The 19,368-nt window shown below is 38.8% G+C and overlaps 2 protein-coding genes across 5 annotated transcripts in view; both read right to left on the bottom strand.

Annotated features, from left to right (window-relative positions):
* NCAPG2 (non-SMC condensin II complex subunit G2) overlaps positions 1-5,278 on the bottom strand; it is a 45,285-nt gene extending 40,007 nt beyond the window's left edge. Inside the window, exons 1-3 of the mRNA XM_040080901.2 lie at positions 5,010-5,278; positions 4,228-4,322; positions 892-1,083 (exon numbers count right to left, since the gene is read on the bottom strand). Coding sequence (XP_039936835.1) covers positions 892-1,083; positions 4,228-4,302 — 267 coding nt within the window. The 5' untranslated portion in view covers positions 4,303-4,322; positions 5,010-5,278. The remainder of the gene's footprint in view (positions 1-891; positions 1,084-4,227; positions 4,323-5,009) is intronic.
* An 8,963-nt stretch (positions 5,279-14,241) lies between these two features.
* ESYT2 (extended synaptotagmin 2) overlaps positions 14,242-19,368 on the bottom strand; it is a 79,746-nt gene continuing 74,619 nt past the window's right edge. For all 4 annotated transcript variants that reach the window (XM_058419393.1, XM_040075547.1, XM_040075633.1 and 1 more), the window contains 3 exons: positions 18,427-18,532; positions 17,493-17,542; positions 14,242-17,361 (listed from right to left, as the gene is read on the bottom strand). In XM_058419393.1, coding sequence (XP_058275376.1) covers positions 17,316-17,361; positions 17,493-17,542; positions 18,427-18,532 — 202 coding nt within the window. In that variant the 3' untranslated portion in view covers positions 14,242-17,315. The remainder of the gene's footprint in view (positions 17,362-17,492; positions 17,543-18,426; positions 18,533-19,368) is intronic.

Genomic DNA, 19,368 nt, shown 5'->3' with positions numbered 1-19,368 from the left:
CTTCCATTTTGAAGATAGAGCATACTGGCACTCAAACCCTATCAAGTAAGGAGGCAAAAGAATGGATTTTTAAAGTTCATCTTTTCAAATAGTTTGGAAAGGGTTTTCAGCTCAAGCTAGCAGGTAACTTTGTGACTGTACATTTGCATCCACTCCCACACAATTCTGCAACAAACCCACTCAAACATACATCCATTTCAGAGCCCCTAATTAGCAGGGTCCTGTGTAACTCAGAGATGTGTACATCTGATGACTTCCACTCCAAGTGTGTGAATCCACAGGCCTCTGAATGGATGACTGATTTTTCTACAAGCCTCGTGGCTTCTCTAATGATTTCCCCACTGCATTTCTTTTCTCCCCCCAAAATTAAATAACCTTTTCCCCCAGTATTCTCAAGGCTACACAGATGACAGCACAGGAGGCAGTATATAAGGGTCTGAGCCAGAAAAATTCTATATACTCAAAATTTGTGGAAGGGGCACTCAAATCTAGATTTCATGATCATTATTAAATAAAATGACATCACAAATCAAGTAGTGAATTTCTTATACTACATGCCAGCTACTTAAACTTAACATCTGCAACACTAACATCTGTTTACTGAAATAAGACATAGAAAAATCCCATTCAACTCTACTGAGAAAACTAAGTCACATCTTTCATATTAGAAATTATCAGCACATCTTGTCTTTTACAGTATGGACCAATCACAAGTTCAGCTTAACCCACGCATAAATTAAGTCACTTAAAGAATGGGCAGGAAGGTGATATTTGGAACTGATCTTATTTGACAACCCTTGCATGTTTTCAGATGTTAAGGAAATATTCCATTTTATTTCCCAAAATGAAACATGAAACACTCATCATATTTGCATTTTATAAGATTCTTACCATTGCTGGAACTACATCAACTTCCATGTTGTCATCACTTTTTTCATCTCCAGACCTGTGCCACATTTCCACAGGGTTCTCCATCAAGCTCTCTGTCAACAGCTGTGTCAGTCTCTGCCATAGCACTTCTTTTTGCTTTCTTGGCAATTCTTGAAGTAGCTCATCCAAGTCAAAATGATCAAATGGATTTTTCTATAAATGGTTAGAAGATACCACACAATCCCACATCAGTGAAGTGGCTCACACTTCATCATCATATTTTCTACATTTAATGTGGGGTTTTACATTAATGATTAATTTATATTCCTCTGCAGTTATAGAGACGCAATACATTTTAGAAGTTACATTTTTTAAAAATAGCACACACGAAATTCCTGCTAATTAACTCTTTATCATGAGCCAAAAGTGCTGCTTTTAAGACAAAAGTCTTTAGTCCTTGATAGCAATGAAGACAGTTCCAAACCCTTAGCTAAGAAGCTCAAAACTGCACAGAATTCAAGCCCCTGATAATATCTTTGCTCTCTTAAATATCAATTGATGATGGCAGTTGAAAGAAAACCCTTGGTCAAGGACTGGAAACAGAGCAGTCAGTAGAGCCGTAGGGACAGCACTGATTTGGGATATGATCTGCACACATCAGAGCTCTGCACGCTGCACTGCTTTAAAGCCCCACATCAAACTCAGCTCCTGAGCCTGCTGACCCCACACCTCCTGCTGAAGCCCTGCTGACAGGGAAGCCACCATCAGCCTCCAGCAGAGACTGCACCAAGAGGCTGATCTGAACTATTCCCTAGTAAGAACTTTGCTAGCAGAATTTACCTCAGAGACACAAGGAGTCTGTGAGCATCAAAGAAAGGCAGACAACCGGCTAGGAAATGGAATATGCAGAGAAGATGAGAAGGAAAACGAGGCACAACCAAGAGAAAGAACAGATAACTTCTGAGATGTAATTTGCAGTACTGAAGTGAAGGTTTACTGGATGAAAAACACTTCAAGAAGAAAGAGGGAGAATGTCCATGATCTTGAAATAAATATATTTTTAGTTTGCAGATATACTCAAGGCATCAAAAAGAAAAATTCGAAGGTAAAAACAGAAAAGAATGAAAGAAGCACCAATAAGTATTAGAAAGTTCCCAGAAGGGTACAAGAAGAAAGATCCTGTTAAATATTTATAAGAGAATTTCTATTTTATTCTGTTTTACAACTGAAAACAAATACAATAAACCAAAGACCTCACAGGGAGCTCTGCAGCCCTGTGCTTCAAACAGAACCAAAAGACAGGATACTAAGATTGTACTGTTTTGAACAGGAAGAATGAATTCATAATAAGACCAGAGCTTTTGGATTTTTCTTTGGGATGATATGAAATAGAATTGTTCCAAAACTTATAAGGGGAAAGGATGACAGTGAATGATAATCATATCTGTGATTCCTATTTTTCTTTCTAAGAAGTTATATATTTTCTTGTATTGGAATGGGATTTAGTGGAAAAAATTAGCAGCACCTGTTGAAGATCTCACTGTGAACAGCATCACAACACGACATTTTTAAAATATTACAAAGGAAAAAATTGAAAAGCCCATGAGAAACCCTAAAGGAAAATTAGCAAAGCCCTGGAATTTTAGAAGACACAGACGAATCTAAACATTGAGAATGCAAAAAAGAAAAAATTCAGGGGGGAAGTAAAAGGAGTTGGGGCGTGTCTAGAAAACAGGCACTGAAAGTAGCAGTGATGCTAAAAACAACTTTCAAGAGAGTTTAAAAGGCAAATTCTAAGACTAGAGCACCAATTAAGTAGCAAATATAATACAAAAACTAAGGAAAACAGTGAAGCTTTAATGATGATTTATTTAACCACAGCCTCCTCCAGAAAAAGTCAAGAATTTTTCAAGGGAATCCAAAAAGGAGGATCCTTATACTGATACAAGACATGGTCACACATCCTCCAATGCCGAAGATTTCAAAAGGAAATCAATAAAATAACTCGAGTCCCATGGATAGTCAAAAAGTCATGTGGATATTTGTGTTCCCTTATGCTGCCAAGGCATTAAGACAAGTTTAATCAATATACTCATTGGAGCTGGTGACATAAAGCTTCCAGAGATATTGGCAACAGCTGGAAACTGTTGCAAGAGAACTCCTGTGAATTGGTGATGAAAAATAAGAGGATGAAAAAACCCCAACATTTTTAATCCAAATAGCCCATGGCACATTAAAATAAATTACTGAATGTAGATGGCAGAATCAACACAACAAAATCAATTGAAAAGGAAACACTGCAAGTGAAAACTGAAGTGAAATAGTTTTTTGTTCAAGTGTTTAGATTTAGGGGAAATGGGAAGGAGAATTTAAGCAGAGGCAATTAGGTAATAAAGTTGTCATCTATAACTACATACAGGCACACAAATGAAAGAAATAGCAAATTTCTTGAGGAAAGATTCAAGGATATTTGGGAGACAAACTTTGTAAGCTTATCATACACAACATGACTGTGGGTTTAATAGAGCTGCTGCACTAAATCAGTTCAGGCCTCTGTGCACACAGAGGTCAGCTGATCCTCTTTATCCTGATACAGGTACTACTAAGAAAATACCCATTAGAAAGCTTAAGAAACTACTTAATACCATTTATGGCAGCAAGCAAAAGATGTTTAGAAGAACTCAGGTGTATCTTAATACCAGACAGATTGAAGCTAAGTGGAAAACACCAGATTGCAAAGTATTTTTTCTCATTATTATGCAACATATACAGAATGTGAGAATGAGATTTTAATTGCAGATTTCAGGGGATTCGTTTTTTTGCTCCTCCCTGTTCTCTCTTCATTTAGAGAGAGCAATCTACCCCCTTCTCTAAAGCATTCAGTAAGAAAAAGAACAATTCAAGTAAAATTAAACACTGACCAAAGAACAAGTGGAGAGCCCAAACTATCAAATGAGTGAACAAATACTAGGGAAACACAATTCTGCTACGTTTGCACATTAACTCATATTCATTATATACCAATAAACTCAAAGGTGGAAATTTAAAAATGTAATACTTCAGCAACATCAAATTAGTATTTTTTACTACCACAGTACTAATAATTTATTTTTTAAAAATTGTATGTGGAACAACAAAATATCAAAAAATAAGTTGGTTTATAAATATTCATATTTCAGATTCCACAACTTTTTCAGCCTATATTTCTTCAAGTGCCATTTGAACTCATTTTCTACAGCAATTATGCCCACACATCTGTAAGTACCAGACAGTTCCTATCCCTTTGTCACACGATTTCTTCACCTGTAACAGACTTCTGACTCCAGAAGTGACGTATGTGTACACTGGCTCACTTACAGGATTCTGAGTGTAACGCAGGAAGTCCTCAATTGACTCTTTAGACACAACTTGCAAAAATGCTTCGCGTTTCATCCTGGAATTGATCTTCCCTACTTTATAAACAAAACGTAACAGTTGAGAAGGTACTGAATATCAATACAAGATCATTTTTGTCTCAGCTGTAGTCATGTATCAGTTACATACATAGCATTTATATATTACAGTAGTTACACATGTGCTACATAGTTAAAGTAGTTTTTCCCTCCAACATATTTTAGTTATCTGAATCAGCATTTAGATTCACATCACTAGATTGCAAGGCTTGCTTTCTTTTTAGTTTGTTGGTTTTTTGGGTTTTTTTAATAAATAAGTCTTAAAGCAGAATGAATTTTTAATAGTAGCTTGATTTTTAAAAAGTACAATGCATTCTCCAGCACACAGCCATCACTTAAATAGTGATGACCACTATGTAAGCTGGTCATCATTCCCAACCACAGTATTTATTTGTATCAGAATCACAGAGGGGTAGTAAAACGGTCTCTTTTCTCGACTGTCAAGTGAAAACTATAGGAAATGGGCAAGGCCACCAAGAGCCTTATTTGCTCATATAAACATTCCCTCCATCCTAGGTGTCTCCTGACGCGCTTTTCCAGTTGGGAAAATGACTTCCACAGCATTTAGAGTGTGTGAAACCACATCACAGAACGGGGCGAGAGCCGCTCCTGGGCCCCGTCCCGAGGCACCCGGGGGCTCCCCAGGCCCGGGCAGAGCAGGCAGGGGAAGCCGGACGGGCCGCTTACCTCGGGCTCCCTCAGAGCGGCCGAGCCCTCATGGATCCGCGAGATGCGCTTCCAACACGGCGGCGGCGCCGCCTCAGCGGAGCGGAACGAAGCCGGCGGACAGGCGCGTAGAAGAGCCCGCGGCGCACGGCAGCACCGCCGGAGGAGCCACTCGGGGGAGCCGCTCGGAGGAGACACCGGCGGACAGCCCGGGACACCCGGGGACAGCTCCAGCCCCCGCCCGGCCCCTCCCTCACCGCCACTTTTCGAATCCTCCCGCGGCCGACGTTGAGCGCGCGCCGCGGAACTCCCGTCTCGTCTCGCGAGAGCTCGGCCACCGCCCCCGCCCTTTCCCGCGCGCGGCACCGCTGAGGGCGGGGCGGCGAATGGCGGCGCTGCAAACGCGGGCGGGGCACGGGACAGCGTGAAAAACTTAAAGATCCACAGAGTCAGCTCGGCTGGGGAACGCTTCTGAGGTCATCAAGTCCAACCGAACATCACCAGGTCAACTAGACCATAGCACTGAGTGCCGCGTCCAGTCTTTTCTAAACACCTCCCTTTCCAGTCACCCTTTCTGTGAAGAATTCCTCCTGGTGTTCGACCTGAACCTCGCTTGGCGCACCTTGAGGCTGTGTCCTGTTGTCCTGTCGCTGGCTGCTTGGGAGAAGAACCCGACCCCTACCCGGCTATACCCTCCTTTTAGGGAGCCGTAGGGAGCCATAAGGTCCCTCCGGAGGCTTCACTTCAGGCGGAGCCTCGCCCCGCTTCCCCAGCCGCCGCTTGTGGCGTTTGTGCCCCAGCCGCTTCCCCGGCTCCATCGCTGAGCAGAGCCCGGGCAGCGGGGTTGCGCTGCTCCCGGCAGCTTCGGCCGCGCTCGGAGGCTCCTTCCTTCGCTGCTTTCTAACACTGGCTGGAGACACGGCTTATCCCGCGGGAACAGTCACCCAGAGCTGCCATGGTTCAAACCCAGAGCCCCGCTCACTCTTCCCTTACTGTACCGCCCTGCCAAGTGTTAATGCTTCCAAATGGGAGCGAGACAAGCTCAGTTAAATTCATGCTCATGCTTAAGAAGCAGTATTCTTTCTTCCATGGATATCTGGTAACCCAGACGTAACTTCTTTTACAAAAACATCACGCATTTGATTTCACTGGTGGCTTTTTTCTCGAGTAATGTTATTGTTGCTATTGCTGACAGCTGGGCTTTTACTCACAGTCCTGGTAAACGATATGAATACTTTGCACTCTTCATCCAAAGCAATCAAGAGTTAAACAGCCTATATGCCAAAATGTATAGGAGGCTGTGTAAGACAGAGGATATTCAGAATTTGATAACTAAGAAATTTTTTTTTTTTGTTTAAATATATCAGGAAATTATGTATTCTGTTTCTTCTTTGCAGTGTTTGGAAATAGTCAGATCTTGAATTCTGTAATATTCCCCATTCCATTTGCTTGAACTCTTCTGCAAACCAAAACCAGTCAAAGTGTCTTGTTAAGGGCCTCATTTATGTCTTTCCATTTGGCATTTTCAGTAGCATTTCTCAGTGTTGGCTGTTCAGAAGAGAGAGGTGCATAATTGAAGTAATTTACTTTCAGTCTGTAGAAGCAGTGCAGCATGTGCTGCTTTACTGTGCAAACAAACAGAAAACCAACTATAACTTCTATAGAAGTTCTCACATCTGGTTGGACTCCTCAGGATTATAATCTTAAAAAATAAGATGTAATTCAGATTTTTTTTTAGTATTAAATGTAAAAATTCACTCCTTTTAATGTAGCATTTACATCTTCTGCTGTTTTAATTTTTAACATAGAATCTCCCTAATGACCCTGCCTTTCACAGTTTTAGTTTATATTAAAATTTAAGTTTTTTTCACATCTTCTGCACATTTATTTGATATTAGAATCCGACTTGTTTCAGATCCTGCGGACCTGACTTTATTTCCCAAGTCTGGTATTCAGCTAAGTGCAAGGAGCCTGTGAAACAGTTTGCTTGGAGTAAGTTGCATGAGCAATCAGCATACCTGTAGAATTGTAAAAACAAAGAAAGAAGTATAACACCTTACATTTAGACATTGTGCTAATCTCTGCCTATATTAAAAATTTTCTGCCTAAATTAAAAATCGTTGCCATTTTAGATTCAAACTGATGGATTTATTTATCATGACTCATGTAGACTGAATACTTCATTAATACCTTGATTAGTCTTTAATTAGATGCTACAGTAGTCACCTGGTTACTGTTTATTTAGTTGGGCTTGTATCCATTTAGCAAACAAACTAAAACATATTATAGCTTTTAATTTCTGTTGCATAGCAACCACAGAATGATTTTTTTTTCATCGTATTGAAACTAGAAGTTGACACTGATAACAACAGGCTGAATAACAACAAGTGATTCATTTTAAAGGACCACATAGAGAAACCAGAGAGGCAGAATAATGTTTTCTAGGTTTTTTCAAGAACTGTGCATGAACTGCAAGCCAGTAATAAACCTACAACTCTATTTTCAGTTTCTCTAATATTCTCCCTTTCAAGAGTACCAAATTACATGCCTTTCTTTGACATATCTGTTCATCTGTTCAAAATAATCTATACCCTGTGATAATAATCTAATATTTATTATCATTTTCCTGTCAAGTTACAGCAAAAATGAAAAATGGGCCTTTTGCACATGGTTGCTGAGCAACAGCAAATAAAGATTTGCTTTTGTGCTACTGCTCCATGAACCAGTCTTTATTCTTGTTGGTGGCCTGCATTAGAGATCTAGGTTACAGATGGCTCACACCAGAATATCGTTGTTTGGGCTAGAGCAAGCATTCCATTTCAACCTCTAAGAGTCAACAATATAAACTTAAAAATAAACAAGTAGTTCCCTGAGCGTCAGACGCTTTCTTGACAATATTTTCTGATATTTACAATGTTATTTTGTAGGTAATAGTTTCTTAAGAGATTATTTCACGCGTTACCTACTACCATGTTGGAGTTGTAACTCCTATTTCTTTTTCTTTGAATATGTAATAAAATTTGTTATAGTTAACACAGTATGAACAAAATCTGCTCATCCTCTGAGGCAGGCTGTTAATAATTTACATGTATGCATTTCCCTTGATTTTTTTTTTTTTTTTTTTTTGATCTTCACATACTTTGATAAATAATCTGAACAGCATGGGAGAGAGATGAAGTTTCACACTATTCCACTTCTCCAGAATCTCCCCTTGCCTGAAGGTAATCCTGCCAATCATGCCATCCTTTATTCAGAGGCAACTGTCACTTCTCAAGGCTGGTGTGATTAGACCGTGAAAAGGCTTATTTCCCTTAAATTATTAATATTAACATGAATCAATTTTAGAGTTTAAGAGATTAAGTAGGAAAAAAAAAATCACTGCAGAAGAAAAAAAAAAAAAAAAAAAGTATCTATCCGTGTTAACTCACACAAAAATAAGGAAATAAAATGCGCAGAGGGAATGCAAAAGCTGCTCCGGAGAGCCACTCCCTGGAGTCGCTGCCGAAGTCCTGAAGTGCCGCCCCGCGGGAGCTCCCCGCTACTGCCGGGTCTGCAGGGATCCACAGCCAGCTAAAACACAGCAACTTCATCTTCTTTGCTTTGTTAACGACGCTTCATGGCAAAATAATTAGTTATTATATCATGAAGAGCTGGAGCACCTCTCCCATGGAGACAGGCTGAGAGAGCTGCTGTGTTCAGTCCGGAGAACTGAAGACTGCAGAAACTTTAGAGCATCTTTCAGTACCTAAAGGGTTTACAAGCGAGGAGAGGGAATTTTTGTAAGAACATGGAGAGACGGGACAAGGGGGAATGGCTTTAAACTGAAGGAGGACAGGTTTAGATTAAATACAGGGAAGAAATTCTGTACTGCAAGGTGGTGATGCACTGGCACATGTTGTCCAGAGAAGCTGTGGATACCCCATCCCTGGAAGTGTTCAAGGCAAGGTTGGTTGTGGCTTTAAGCAACCTGGTCTAGTGGAAGGCAGCTCTGCCCATGGCAGGGGTGTTGGAAATAGATGATGTTTAGGGTCTCTTCCAACCCAAACCGTTCCATAATTATTATTTGCTGTATTATTATGCCCTTACTGTTATCACTCGTTCCTTATAAGCAGTGTTACAAGTCACAGTGATTTTTATCTGTTCACTATTAGTACCATGAAAATGGAAGGATTTCTGAAATGTTATAAGAAGCTCACAAAAAGAAATTACAATAACAGTATTTGCATAGCTGAATCCATCCCACTATAAAAAAAAGGGAGTGTAATTTTTTATTACAACTACAGCAAACATTTTCTAGCATAAAGTCATTGTTATCTTTCAGAATATTATGTATCATTGGGTAAATTAATAATACTAGTTTGTCATTTAATTTGTTTCAGATATAAAACACTCCAATTACAAATGCCATGTCTGTATTGCTTTAACCCTATTAAATTACATTCTGATAGAGATTTACTGCTCTTGAAACAAGTGTCCTGTCTCCTTGCAGCTCTCATTCTGTTTTAGTCTTTAAGAGAAAAATTGCTTCTAAGGTACAAAATCACCATTATTATTAATTTTACAAGTGTTCTTAGAGGTTTCATTGTGATAGACATGCATCATTTAGATATGACACCATCTCTGTTCCATCTGTCTAGTACAAAACATGAAAATACCACACAAATATCAGAATGGACATGATTTGCTTATACATATTAGTTTATATATATGTAAACACACACAACAAACTGATTTACACTGCTTGGGCATTATACCAGCATTCACTTGTCTCTCACATCTGTGTTGGCTTTGTCAGCAAGGGTGTTCCCCATGTCCTTGATCCAGACCAGGAGCCTGACCAAAGCCTACTGGGGTTCACTTCAGGCTGCATGTCCTGCTGCCTTCATGCAAAACTGGCAGTAGTGTAGCATCAGCCTGGGGGAAAATGGGGAGCCAGGCACCCGTGAGAGCTTCCATGTCCACTGAATTTAAACATAATTGTCATTTATTCCTGTTCTGGGCATCAAACAGCTTTATCATCACAAGATCTGTGTTTTAGCAAACTTTCTGAACATGTCCTTAAACAAAGGAAAATTGATTCCTTATTTTTCTAGTAGAATTTTATGTCTTCCTTTACCCCATGTTTATTGTACTGCTTCATGATGGATTTCATTGTTAGCTATCCCGAGTTTCTAACCGCATGCTTGAATCAACAAAGCATAGTGATGTTTCAAATGTGCTGGTCAAGGCCATTTTCCATGTCTTAAACTGTAATTTCACTTCTGCCTGCTTCTGATTAATTTCAACTTTTTGCACTTAATCTCATTAAAGTTGTGACAGCATCTCGAGGCAGTTCTAGAATCAAATCTAATTTGGTATCTAAGACATGAAACAGCTGTGGTGAATTGCTGACAGAAGCATGCAGAATTTCTGGTGAACTGAGAACCTTAATCTTCCAGAAGTTTCGTGTTTCCTCACATGATGGACCATTTTAAATTTCCCTGTGCCTCATGACTAAACACCTCTACAAAACCATTTTGGCAAATTGAATCCCCCATTATGAAACTCAATTCTTTTAGGATCTTCAGTGCCTCAGAGGAAAGGGGGAGACCAGAGCATGGTGAGGACCATACCTGTTGTTCACTGCTTTTAAGCCAGGGTGACTTGAGGTTGCACTCCCAGACATGCCTCTCATCCAGACCACTTCCTTACTGCACAAGAAACGCAGTGCGCAGGCAGCAAAAAAGGACGCTGAGAGTAGGGTCTGCACTACCATCTAGTGGGACGTAACAGTACCTTCAGAAATAAACACCGGGCACTAATGATGATACACGGAAAAACTTTAATGTCTCAATGTGAAAAACAAGATAAGCAAAACTGGTTTTATATTTTAAAAAAATATAGAAATTAAGTGGGTTTTTTATGTCTCAAATAATCTGAACTTGAAAAAGCGTATTGAATAAAAAAATAGGGCATTGACAAAGTTGCCTAAAACTGAGATTGAAACTTGTCAGAAAGCTAATCTTAGTACTTTAAACTTTTGATTCCAACTTATTTTACACACAAATTAATTTTTATCAAATAAAACAAAGAATCAGCATTGTTACCAATGCCATTCATGAGTCATAAATATCCATTTCCATTAACCCATTTTTACTCTTTATTCCATTGTCATCACCTGGATAAATAACATGTCTAGAGACAATCCAAGTCCTTTGGATGCTGCTGTCAATTCATCAAATGTATCCAGTGGGACTCTTGAGCTGAAAGTTACAACAGAGCACCCATTCAGTGGCTATCATAGTTACTTGAGCTCAGAGAATTTCATGATTTGTGCAAAACTAGATAAGCTTTCCTATAAATTGTAGGTGGAAACCATTGCAACACAGTAACTTCAACTTAACCTAAGAGATAGCAACAACACTCATGCAAAATACGTCAGGGATTTCAGCCTATCGCTTGAAGTATTTCTCCCATAGGAAGTCTGCATGAAACTGTCTTGCAAAATATTCTGTATTAAATTATTCATCATCGTGATACACTTAGTAAGCTCTAGTCGCCAGGCTCTGAGAGTTTGTAGAATAACACACTAGCTTGCAAATTCAACTAGAATAAAAGAGCAAAAAAACTTTTTTGAAATTTCATGCTGGAAACAACCTCTGTTAAACCTATGCACCCTTTTTGGGTTTAGGGATCCTGTCCCAGTTATCGAGTAAAATTGCTGACCTTCATTCAGTACCTACGATTACTGTTTTGCTAGCATTATCTACAACTCAAGTTCTGTGCACAGATTAATGTATCTTTAATTCCCATCAAATTTTTGCATCCTGACTTGGCAAAGCTTGCAGCTCCCAGCTGTGACTCCTTGTTTCTGCCCAGCTGGAGCAGGTACATGCCCATCCCTGAGAGCTTGGGCTCAGGAAGAAGAATGGCCAGGAAGACCTGCAGTACAGGCCAGGAGTGCACAGAGCTCCAGCACATTTACTGAGCTTACCTTAATGTTTAAAAAAACATACTTGAGAATCATAGAACTGAGGTTGGAAGGGACCTCACCAGGTCATCTAGTGCAACATCCTGCAGAAAGGAGCTACTTTGCTTAAATAATAAATAAAATTGATCATCAAATAGATCCTTACCCCACAGCTGAGTGAATTCAGAGGACACAGCTGGGTGCAGGGACACCACAACTTTCTTCTGTCATTTCTTGCACAGAGGCTGAGGTGCTTGGTGCCCAGCTGAGGGTTGGGTTACCAAGTTCTGCAGGAATGGCCCATGTGTCGCCAGGCCACAAACCACCCTGGGCTGGAACCAGCCCTTCCACTGCCTGGCTGGGAAAGGCTGGAATCGTGCCTAGCTTTGGGCTGTCCTTGGCTATGTTTCTATATGGATCTTAAAGGGAAGAATGATCACTATTAGGCCTTAATTCCTTGCTATAAAGTTTACAGCTGCTAAGGACTCAAAGATTAACGTGAAAGACAGACTGGCCTCACTTTGGTGGTGTCAGAGGAAACAGAGATGCAAGAGACTGCTCAAATTGGATTCCACTGTAGATGACTGGCAAGCAATATTCCCTGCAGACAGTGAGAACAGAGAGTATCACCTCTATCACATGAATATAGATTAGAGAACTTTTCCTCCCAGAGCTGCCATCTACTCTGGCAGCTAAATTTACTGCATAACACTGAAAGAAATACAAGTGAATTTTTGCATTTCTCATAAAATATTATTTCAGAAGGTGCCTGAGAATATTGAGAGCCTGACTGCCTGAGAAATCAGTAGGAAAGCATACAACAGTTGGACACAGAATACACAAAACTACCATTTGGGATTAAATAACCTGATTGCTTTAACAGCCAACTACAACCACAAATGGGTCCAGGACAATCTGCAGGTTTTGGTTCTTCCTACCAAAGGTACCGTCCAACATTCAAAATTTGTTTGGGAGAAAATATAAACAATTAAATTGATTAAAAGAGGTACTTTATAGGAAACAGATTTTGTATTCAGCTCTTAACTGAGAAAATACTGAAAATAGCCACATTGGTAACCTTATTGGCAAACACTGCTCCAAGGTGGAGACTGGATGAACTAAAAGCCCAAACCAGTTTAAACAGCAAATACGAAGAAGAATCCTAGGCTGGGGTGAGCCCATCAAATTAATCCCAAAGCCACGTGCAGGAGCATCTTGCAGAGTTATTTCTGCTCTCTAATAAGATCCGTGAACACACAGGCAGTGCTGATCCAGGTACCACCTGTCTTGCAGGAATGGAAGCTTTGATCTTGACCCAAGTCAGAAAAATGTCAACACCTGATCAAGGCTGGCACTGCCAGGGAGCGTGCAATCCAGAACCACCTTGCCAGGAGGGAGCTTTGGAGACAGCCATGCTTTCCCTTGGCTTTAGGTGCCTTCCCACTGATTAGCAGATGTTTTTTATTCTGCTAAAAAAGAGATGTATCTCCTCAAAGGAAAAAAAACACAAAAAAAAACAACAAACCAAAATGGAACATAATTTCGTAGTTACCAGCATTAAAGATAATCTGGTGGGGCCCATTCTAAATTAGATTAGTAACATGTTGATGAAGTTTTGCAGCTTTTATTTATGACTGATGAAAACTGACTAAATATGAGTTCAGACAAGCTGTGTAGCTGGTTATAGGAAAAGGTATCATAACTAATTACAGAATTGTAACTAATTATAAATTAGTATTTAATGCAAAGAGCATAATTTCTATGGCAGTTTTTCTGGAATGGATAGAGGATACAACACCCCTTTTCTTATTTATGCAGCACATCATATTTTCCATCAGTATTTGCCTTACCAAGCAAATGAAAAGAATGGGAAAGAATGCCACAGGTAGAAATCTGAATCTAAATCTAAGGCAATTAAATATAGTTCTAGGTCCTTTTGAAAGCATAATGAATGACAGGTAATTGGTATGTGCTAGAATCATAACAATTTGTTCAACTGATCAATTTAAGAGGAAAAAAAATCGACACTGAGGTTGAACAAAGGACCTACTAATTCTTGTGTGAATCTATTCCAGAACAGCAAGCACATAAATCCCCATAAAGTAGTATCCTGCATTTCTCACTCCACTTTCTCTCATGAAAGACCCCAAAATCTGCCTACAGACCTTACAGCAAGGCTCCCTAGGTTACAGGAGTCTGGATACAGAACTATTTTAAAAATTCACTTCATTGTACTAACAGTAATAGGGATATGCAAGAGAGGAGAAGGGGTGTAAGTTGTGTAAAGGGAAGAAACACACTGACTTCCATACGAACCATTTATTGAATAAATACATGCATCATAATGTAGAATTACATGAGCAAAAAAGGCAATCTGTACAAAATTGATTACCCTTTGTTCTCATTTTAACTCTCACCATTTGCTGCAGCTCTGATAAAGGATTCAAGACAGAAAATTAAAACTCTTTTAGTCCACTTCCAAGTGATATGCATGCTGATTTGAGTTCGAGTTATACCACTGCTATAGTTAAGAAAGCTGGTTTTCTTGTCAGTGAAGCAGAGTAGTTCTAAAAACAGTTTCAATAGTACAGAACATGTGTTGGTACATACAGGTAACAAAGCTTATTTTTAACCATTTCTTAAACATCTTCATATGTTCATATTTTAAGGCACTGGATAAACAAGAACTACATGAAAAGCTGTCAGTTGATATTGAATAAATGACTGGATAATGAGGTGCAATTTTTGCCCAGAGGCAAAACTGTCCTTCCTACTTCCATATAAACGGAACAACTGGAATTTGGTAATACAAAAGTTGCATCTACTATCCAAAGAATCGATCTCATCTAGGCACTCACAGTCTGATCCAAATTCACTCAGGAGAATGTTTCCGAAGATCTGGCATTCAGAACTGATTATAGACTATGGGAATTCTAGTTGCTGCATTGCAATGACAGTTCAGTCTCTTCATTTCAGATTCCTAAATGGAAAATGGGATCTCTAAATACCAATCCCTAATTTTAGGTAGTGAGCTATTTTGAAAACCTGCCCTATATTCTTTATTCAGTTACTCACTTTGTGCTATCCTTTCACATTTGCCTGAACAAGGTATTATTTTCAACCCTGAAACTTCAAAAGACAGATTTTTTTTATTCAAGTACGGTTTTCTGTCCCCAGACTTCATCTAAGACTTGAAACACTGAATCAGTTTAACACCCTATTTGTTGGCTGCAGATGAAATTCTTGTACAGTCACTGGCCAAGATGTAGAGCAAAAATCCTTCCACCTCAGACTGAACCAAGGCAATTGTGTTGAACTGCCACTCTTAGACCTCATTTATTCAGATTAGCATTTGGTTTCTGCATTTTCATTGCATTAAGAACAATTCTCTTTCCATTCTTACCATTTTCATGGAGAACTAGCAAAGAAAATATGTATTTCATTTTATATGAATAGGTGAGTGAATATATTCATACTCATACATTCCAATATACAGTGTAGCCTTCAAATGGAAATGTTTTCTTACAAAGAAGCTCTATTGCCCAGCCCAGTAACAGCAATTACAGTACAATTTACAATGTAAGATTGTTTGATAAAATTGTCTTGTATAAAACGTGGCAATGAGAAGGCCATCACTTTATAGAGGTGTATGGTGCAGATCACACATATCCATAACAAATGTCCATGTTAAATTGAATTTAGACAAACTTAAAGTTTTACACTTGAAAAAGACAAAAAGCTACATCTATGGTAGGCACTTTGGTACATCTAGTAATGTAGGCAAATTCTACATCTAGAGTTAAGGTTCTGTCAGTAGTCTTACAATAAAGCTAATTTCAGGAGTTTATCATTCTGCTTTAAAATTCTTTCTTGGCTGAGACATCATTCTAGAATCTTAGCTAAATAATACACTTTGTCTAATTGCATACTTCTCCAAGGATGAGGACACTGGCTCTGCGAAAGCCAAGCTGTTCTCTTGGATTCTTAATGCGCATTTTTCTAACAGTCTGAAAAAACTTACCAGAAAAAGAAAAATCAGTTCTCAATACAAAAAAAAATTCCCATAATTCATAAAATTAGAGTTACGAGCTCAGCTGTTGGGGCTGATTCTCTCCCTTCAGATCCTGCCTGCCTGGATCAGTTTGTGCTAATGGTGTCCCAGCTGCCCAGCCCACAGCAATGCTTCAGGAGAACAGCACTGCTCAGAAACCTGCGCGGACTGCTGAAGTGCTTCTTGTTCATGCACCAAACATACTAAGCAGCAACGAAGCCACAGTCAAAGACAGTCAGTTTCATCTCAATTCCCCACTTTCTTACCTACTGATGTTCATTTGGGGATTACAGAAGCTATCACATAACATAGTACTGTATAATAAAAATAACATATGTCTTGTACATATGCCTACTATATGAACTTAACTTGCAAGCTGATTTGTCTACTTATAAATCAGTGAAACATGGTGGTAAGGACAGTTTAAAACGGTTAGAGATCTTTTTTATAATACAGAAAAATCCATGTCCTCATACCTTCAAAAGATCATGTGTATAGTACTCCAGAGTACAGGAATAAATAACAAAATCCAACTGAACCTGTATAATAAAACTGTACTGTTTGTTATGTTTACTCCATTAAATGAAAACTCAGATTTAGAAACTGTGATTTGTGGACCTCATCCTCTATTTATACAATATTTATAGAATTCTCATTTTTATTTATAATATTCTATAGTACGATTTCCCAATAATACATTTATATATAAATATTAAAATGTTAATGTTTTATACACTTTAAGCTAGCCCCACTGGGCCAGAAACACAATAAAGTAAAAATGTTTTTCTGCAGTTTCTTTTTGCAGAGTATCACAAAATGATTAAGACCATTGTGCTGCAAAGACAAAAGAGATTCATCTGAAGAAATGAACATGCATTTAGAAGAAAATATCTGTATCCTTTATCTAATTTTCTTCTGAATTCAAACCAGCATGAAAGAATTATAAAAAAATAGTATATATTTACATGGTACAGTATACCTTGGTGAGATATAAAACAAGGCAGGAAAACAGCAGAACATGTTCTTTTCACTTTCTAATAGGTACAGCCATCATAAAGATCAATTTAAACACAGAAGGTTACTTTACTGTACTATTGCACATTACAGTAACACATAGAACTGTTTAGCAAAATAAAATACAAAGTTTAACAATGAGGAAGGCTATGTCTACATAAAATGACCAAGTGTTATAAAATTATTGGGGATGTGTCTAAGAACTAAATCAGTAAAGCTATAAAAATAATATTGGTACATCTCTGAAAACAACACGTTAAAAATATATAAAGGTTGGCAAAATTATGATGAGGAATTCCTGGTGTCCACGGGCCTAACTTGCACCTTGTGGCCTTGTACCATCTTCTGTCAAATCATACCTGAAAAAGAAAAAAACCGAGGGATTGGTTTTTTACATTTAGCATGTACTGTTAAAACTATTAACACAGTAGTTGTTAGGATGTAGTAGTAGTAGTAGTAGTAGTATTAATAAAGGAAATGTTATACTTACCACTGGGTCCAGCCTTTAGCAAGCTCTTCAGATGCCAGAGGTATTAATAACTGCGGAAAGTGAGATTATCAATCAATGCATTGTGTTTGCCTTTCATTCTATTTCTATTAAAGATCGAATCTGACAATCCTGTAAACTACAGTGTAAGCAATGCCATTGGTAAATGATGTATTTTCCATCCTTTGTCATCACAGCTCTCTGCTATCTGCCTGAAGTTTCGAGTTGCTGGTTTTGACATTAAAATCCACACCCTTCAGTGGTACAGTCCCAGAGCACGTCACAGCATGACAGTGGCAATCAGCAGATGTGTTCCTACTAACAGCCTTCTGGATGAACAGGAAAACTGAGGACACTGTTCACCATCAACTAACCATGATTCTTTCTCTCTCATCCTCTTCACAGAGCTCAAATACGGCAATTTGGAAGGGTGCAGGAATTTACTATTCCTTTTTCATGCTCCAAATCACGTGTGTAGCAAATTGGGTGATTTAATGTGTGCCTATAGAACACTGAAGTTACAAACACAACAGCTGGTGTTGGCATTAGGAATGTCTCCAGTAGCAGCTCTTTCTCATGGATTTTACAAACTGGGAATTTAATTACTTGTATGTTTCCCTAAGAACTCGTTTATCTTTCCAGTTTTGTCTGAACATTTTCTGAAATATTGCCTGGTTTCTACTGGTTCTTTCCTTTCTCTGACAGCTTGACAAGCACATTTCTTTTGTAAATGGGAACTTACCACTCTCTAGAAGGGATTACTGCCTCATCTTTTTAAGTGTGTCTCTGCAGTTTGTTCCTTCCCCTACTGAAGCCTGACATCTAAGACACCTATAATTTTTGAAAGCTTCAATCAACACTAACTCATATGTCAAGAGAGTTTTTGTTTCATATAATAACAAGCTGTATTAACAGAACTTGCTTATTGTCAACTTACTTTGCCAAGCAGCCCTTTATCTTTGGACAAGAATCCACCACTGTTCTTCACTGCTACATCTAGTGTTCTTCTCTGTACCTCAGGCAGGGAAACGCTGAAATCAAACCTGACAGGCAAAGAGATGCTTTAGAGGGAATTCTGTACCAGAAGTGCAAGTTCAGCTCCTACAGCTAAACAGCCCCTCAAATCAAAACCAAACCATCTCCCCGCCCAAATTAAAAGATGAGGACAATGAAGAAAACAATCCCAATGTTTTGCCTAAAATTTTTTTTGAAAACTGTGATCAATACCAACATTGAATGTTTGAGACTTCTGTTACCTTTGGCCTCGAGGCCACCGGTAAAACAAAACAAACACATGAACAGGACAAAAAGAGGCAAAGGTCAAGCACTGACTTTAGAGAAAAGAGAATGTAGAATCCTACTGTACTGACAGCTCAGTATTAGCATTTTCCAGAAGGGAAAGCTTGGTCAGTCTTACTGATCCTTGGTACTTGATAACTAGAGCTCCTTTTCTTTCCTGGTTGGCTAAAGAAAACTACCAAAGATAGCTCGGTGCTAGAGCTAAAACTTAGACAAAGTCAAGACAAGGTTATGCCATAACCTACATCTATTTGTCACTACAGTTCTTAAACAGCTTTATTGCTTTGCAATACATTTTCCTTGGAAAGGCACATTGAAATAAAACTATTACCTGGAATGAACAGGAGAGAACTGCACTACCAAGAAAATCTGCTGGAGCCTCTAACTAATGATTCACAGATTTGCCTTGGACAGAAGGGACTGAAGTGGTGTTTTCCCTGAGTCAATTTGCTGTCTGTAGAGAAAGGTCTTTATTGAAAAGTGATGGGTGGGAGAATAAGGGGCAGACATGTAAGGAAAACTACTATCAAAAAGATGAGTGCAAGGATAAGGATTTTTATGCAATATAATATTGCACAAG

Source organism: Hirundo rustica, chromosome 1, assembly GCF_015227805.2.
Source record: "Hirundo rustica isolate bHirRus1 chromosome 1, bHirRus1.pri.v3, whole genome shotgun sequence".
NCBI classification, from domain to species: domain Eukaryota; kingdom Metazoa; phylum Chordata; class Aves; order Passeriformes; family Hirundinidae; genus Hirundo; species Hirundo rustica.
Note: the sequence above shows the minus strand (reverse complement) of the source record. Positions and strands in the feature narration are given on the sequence as shown.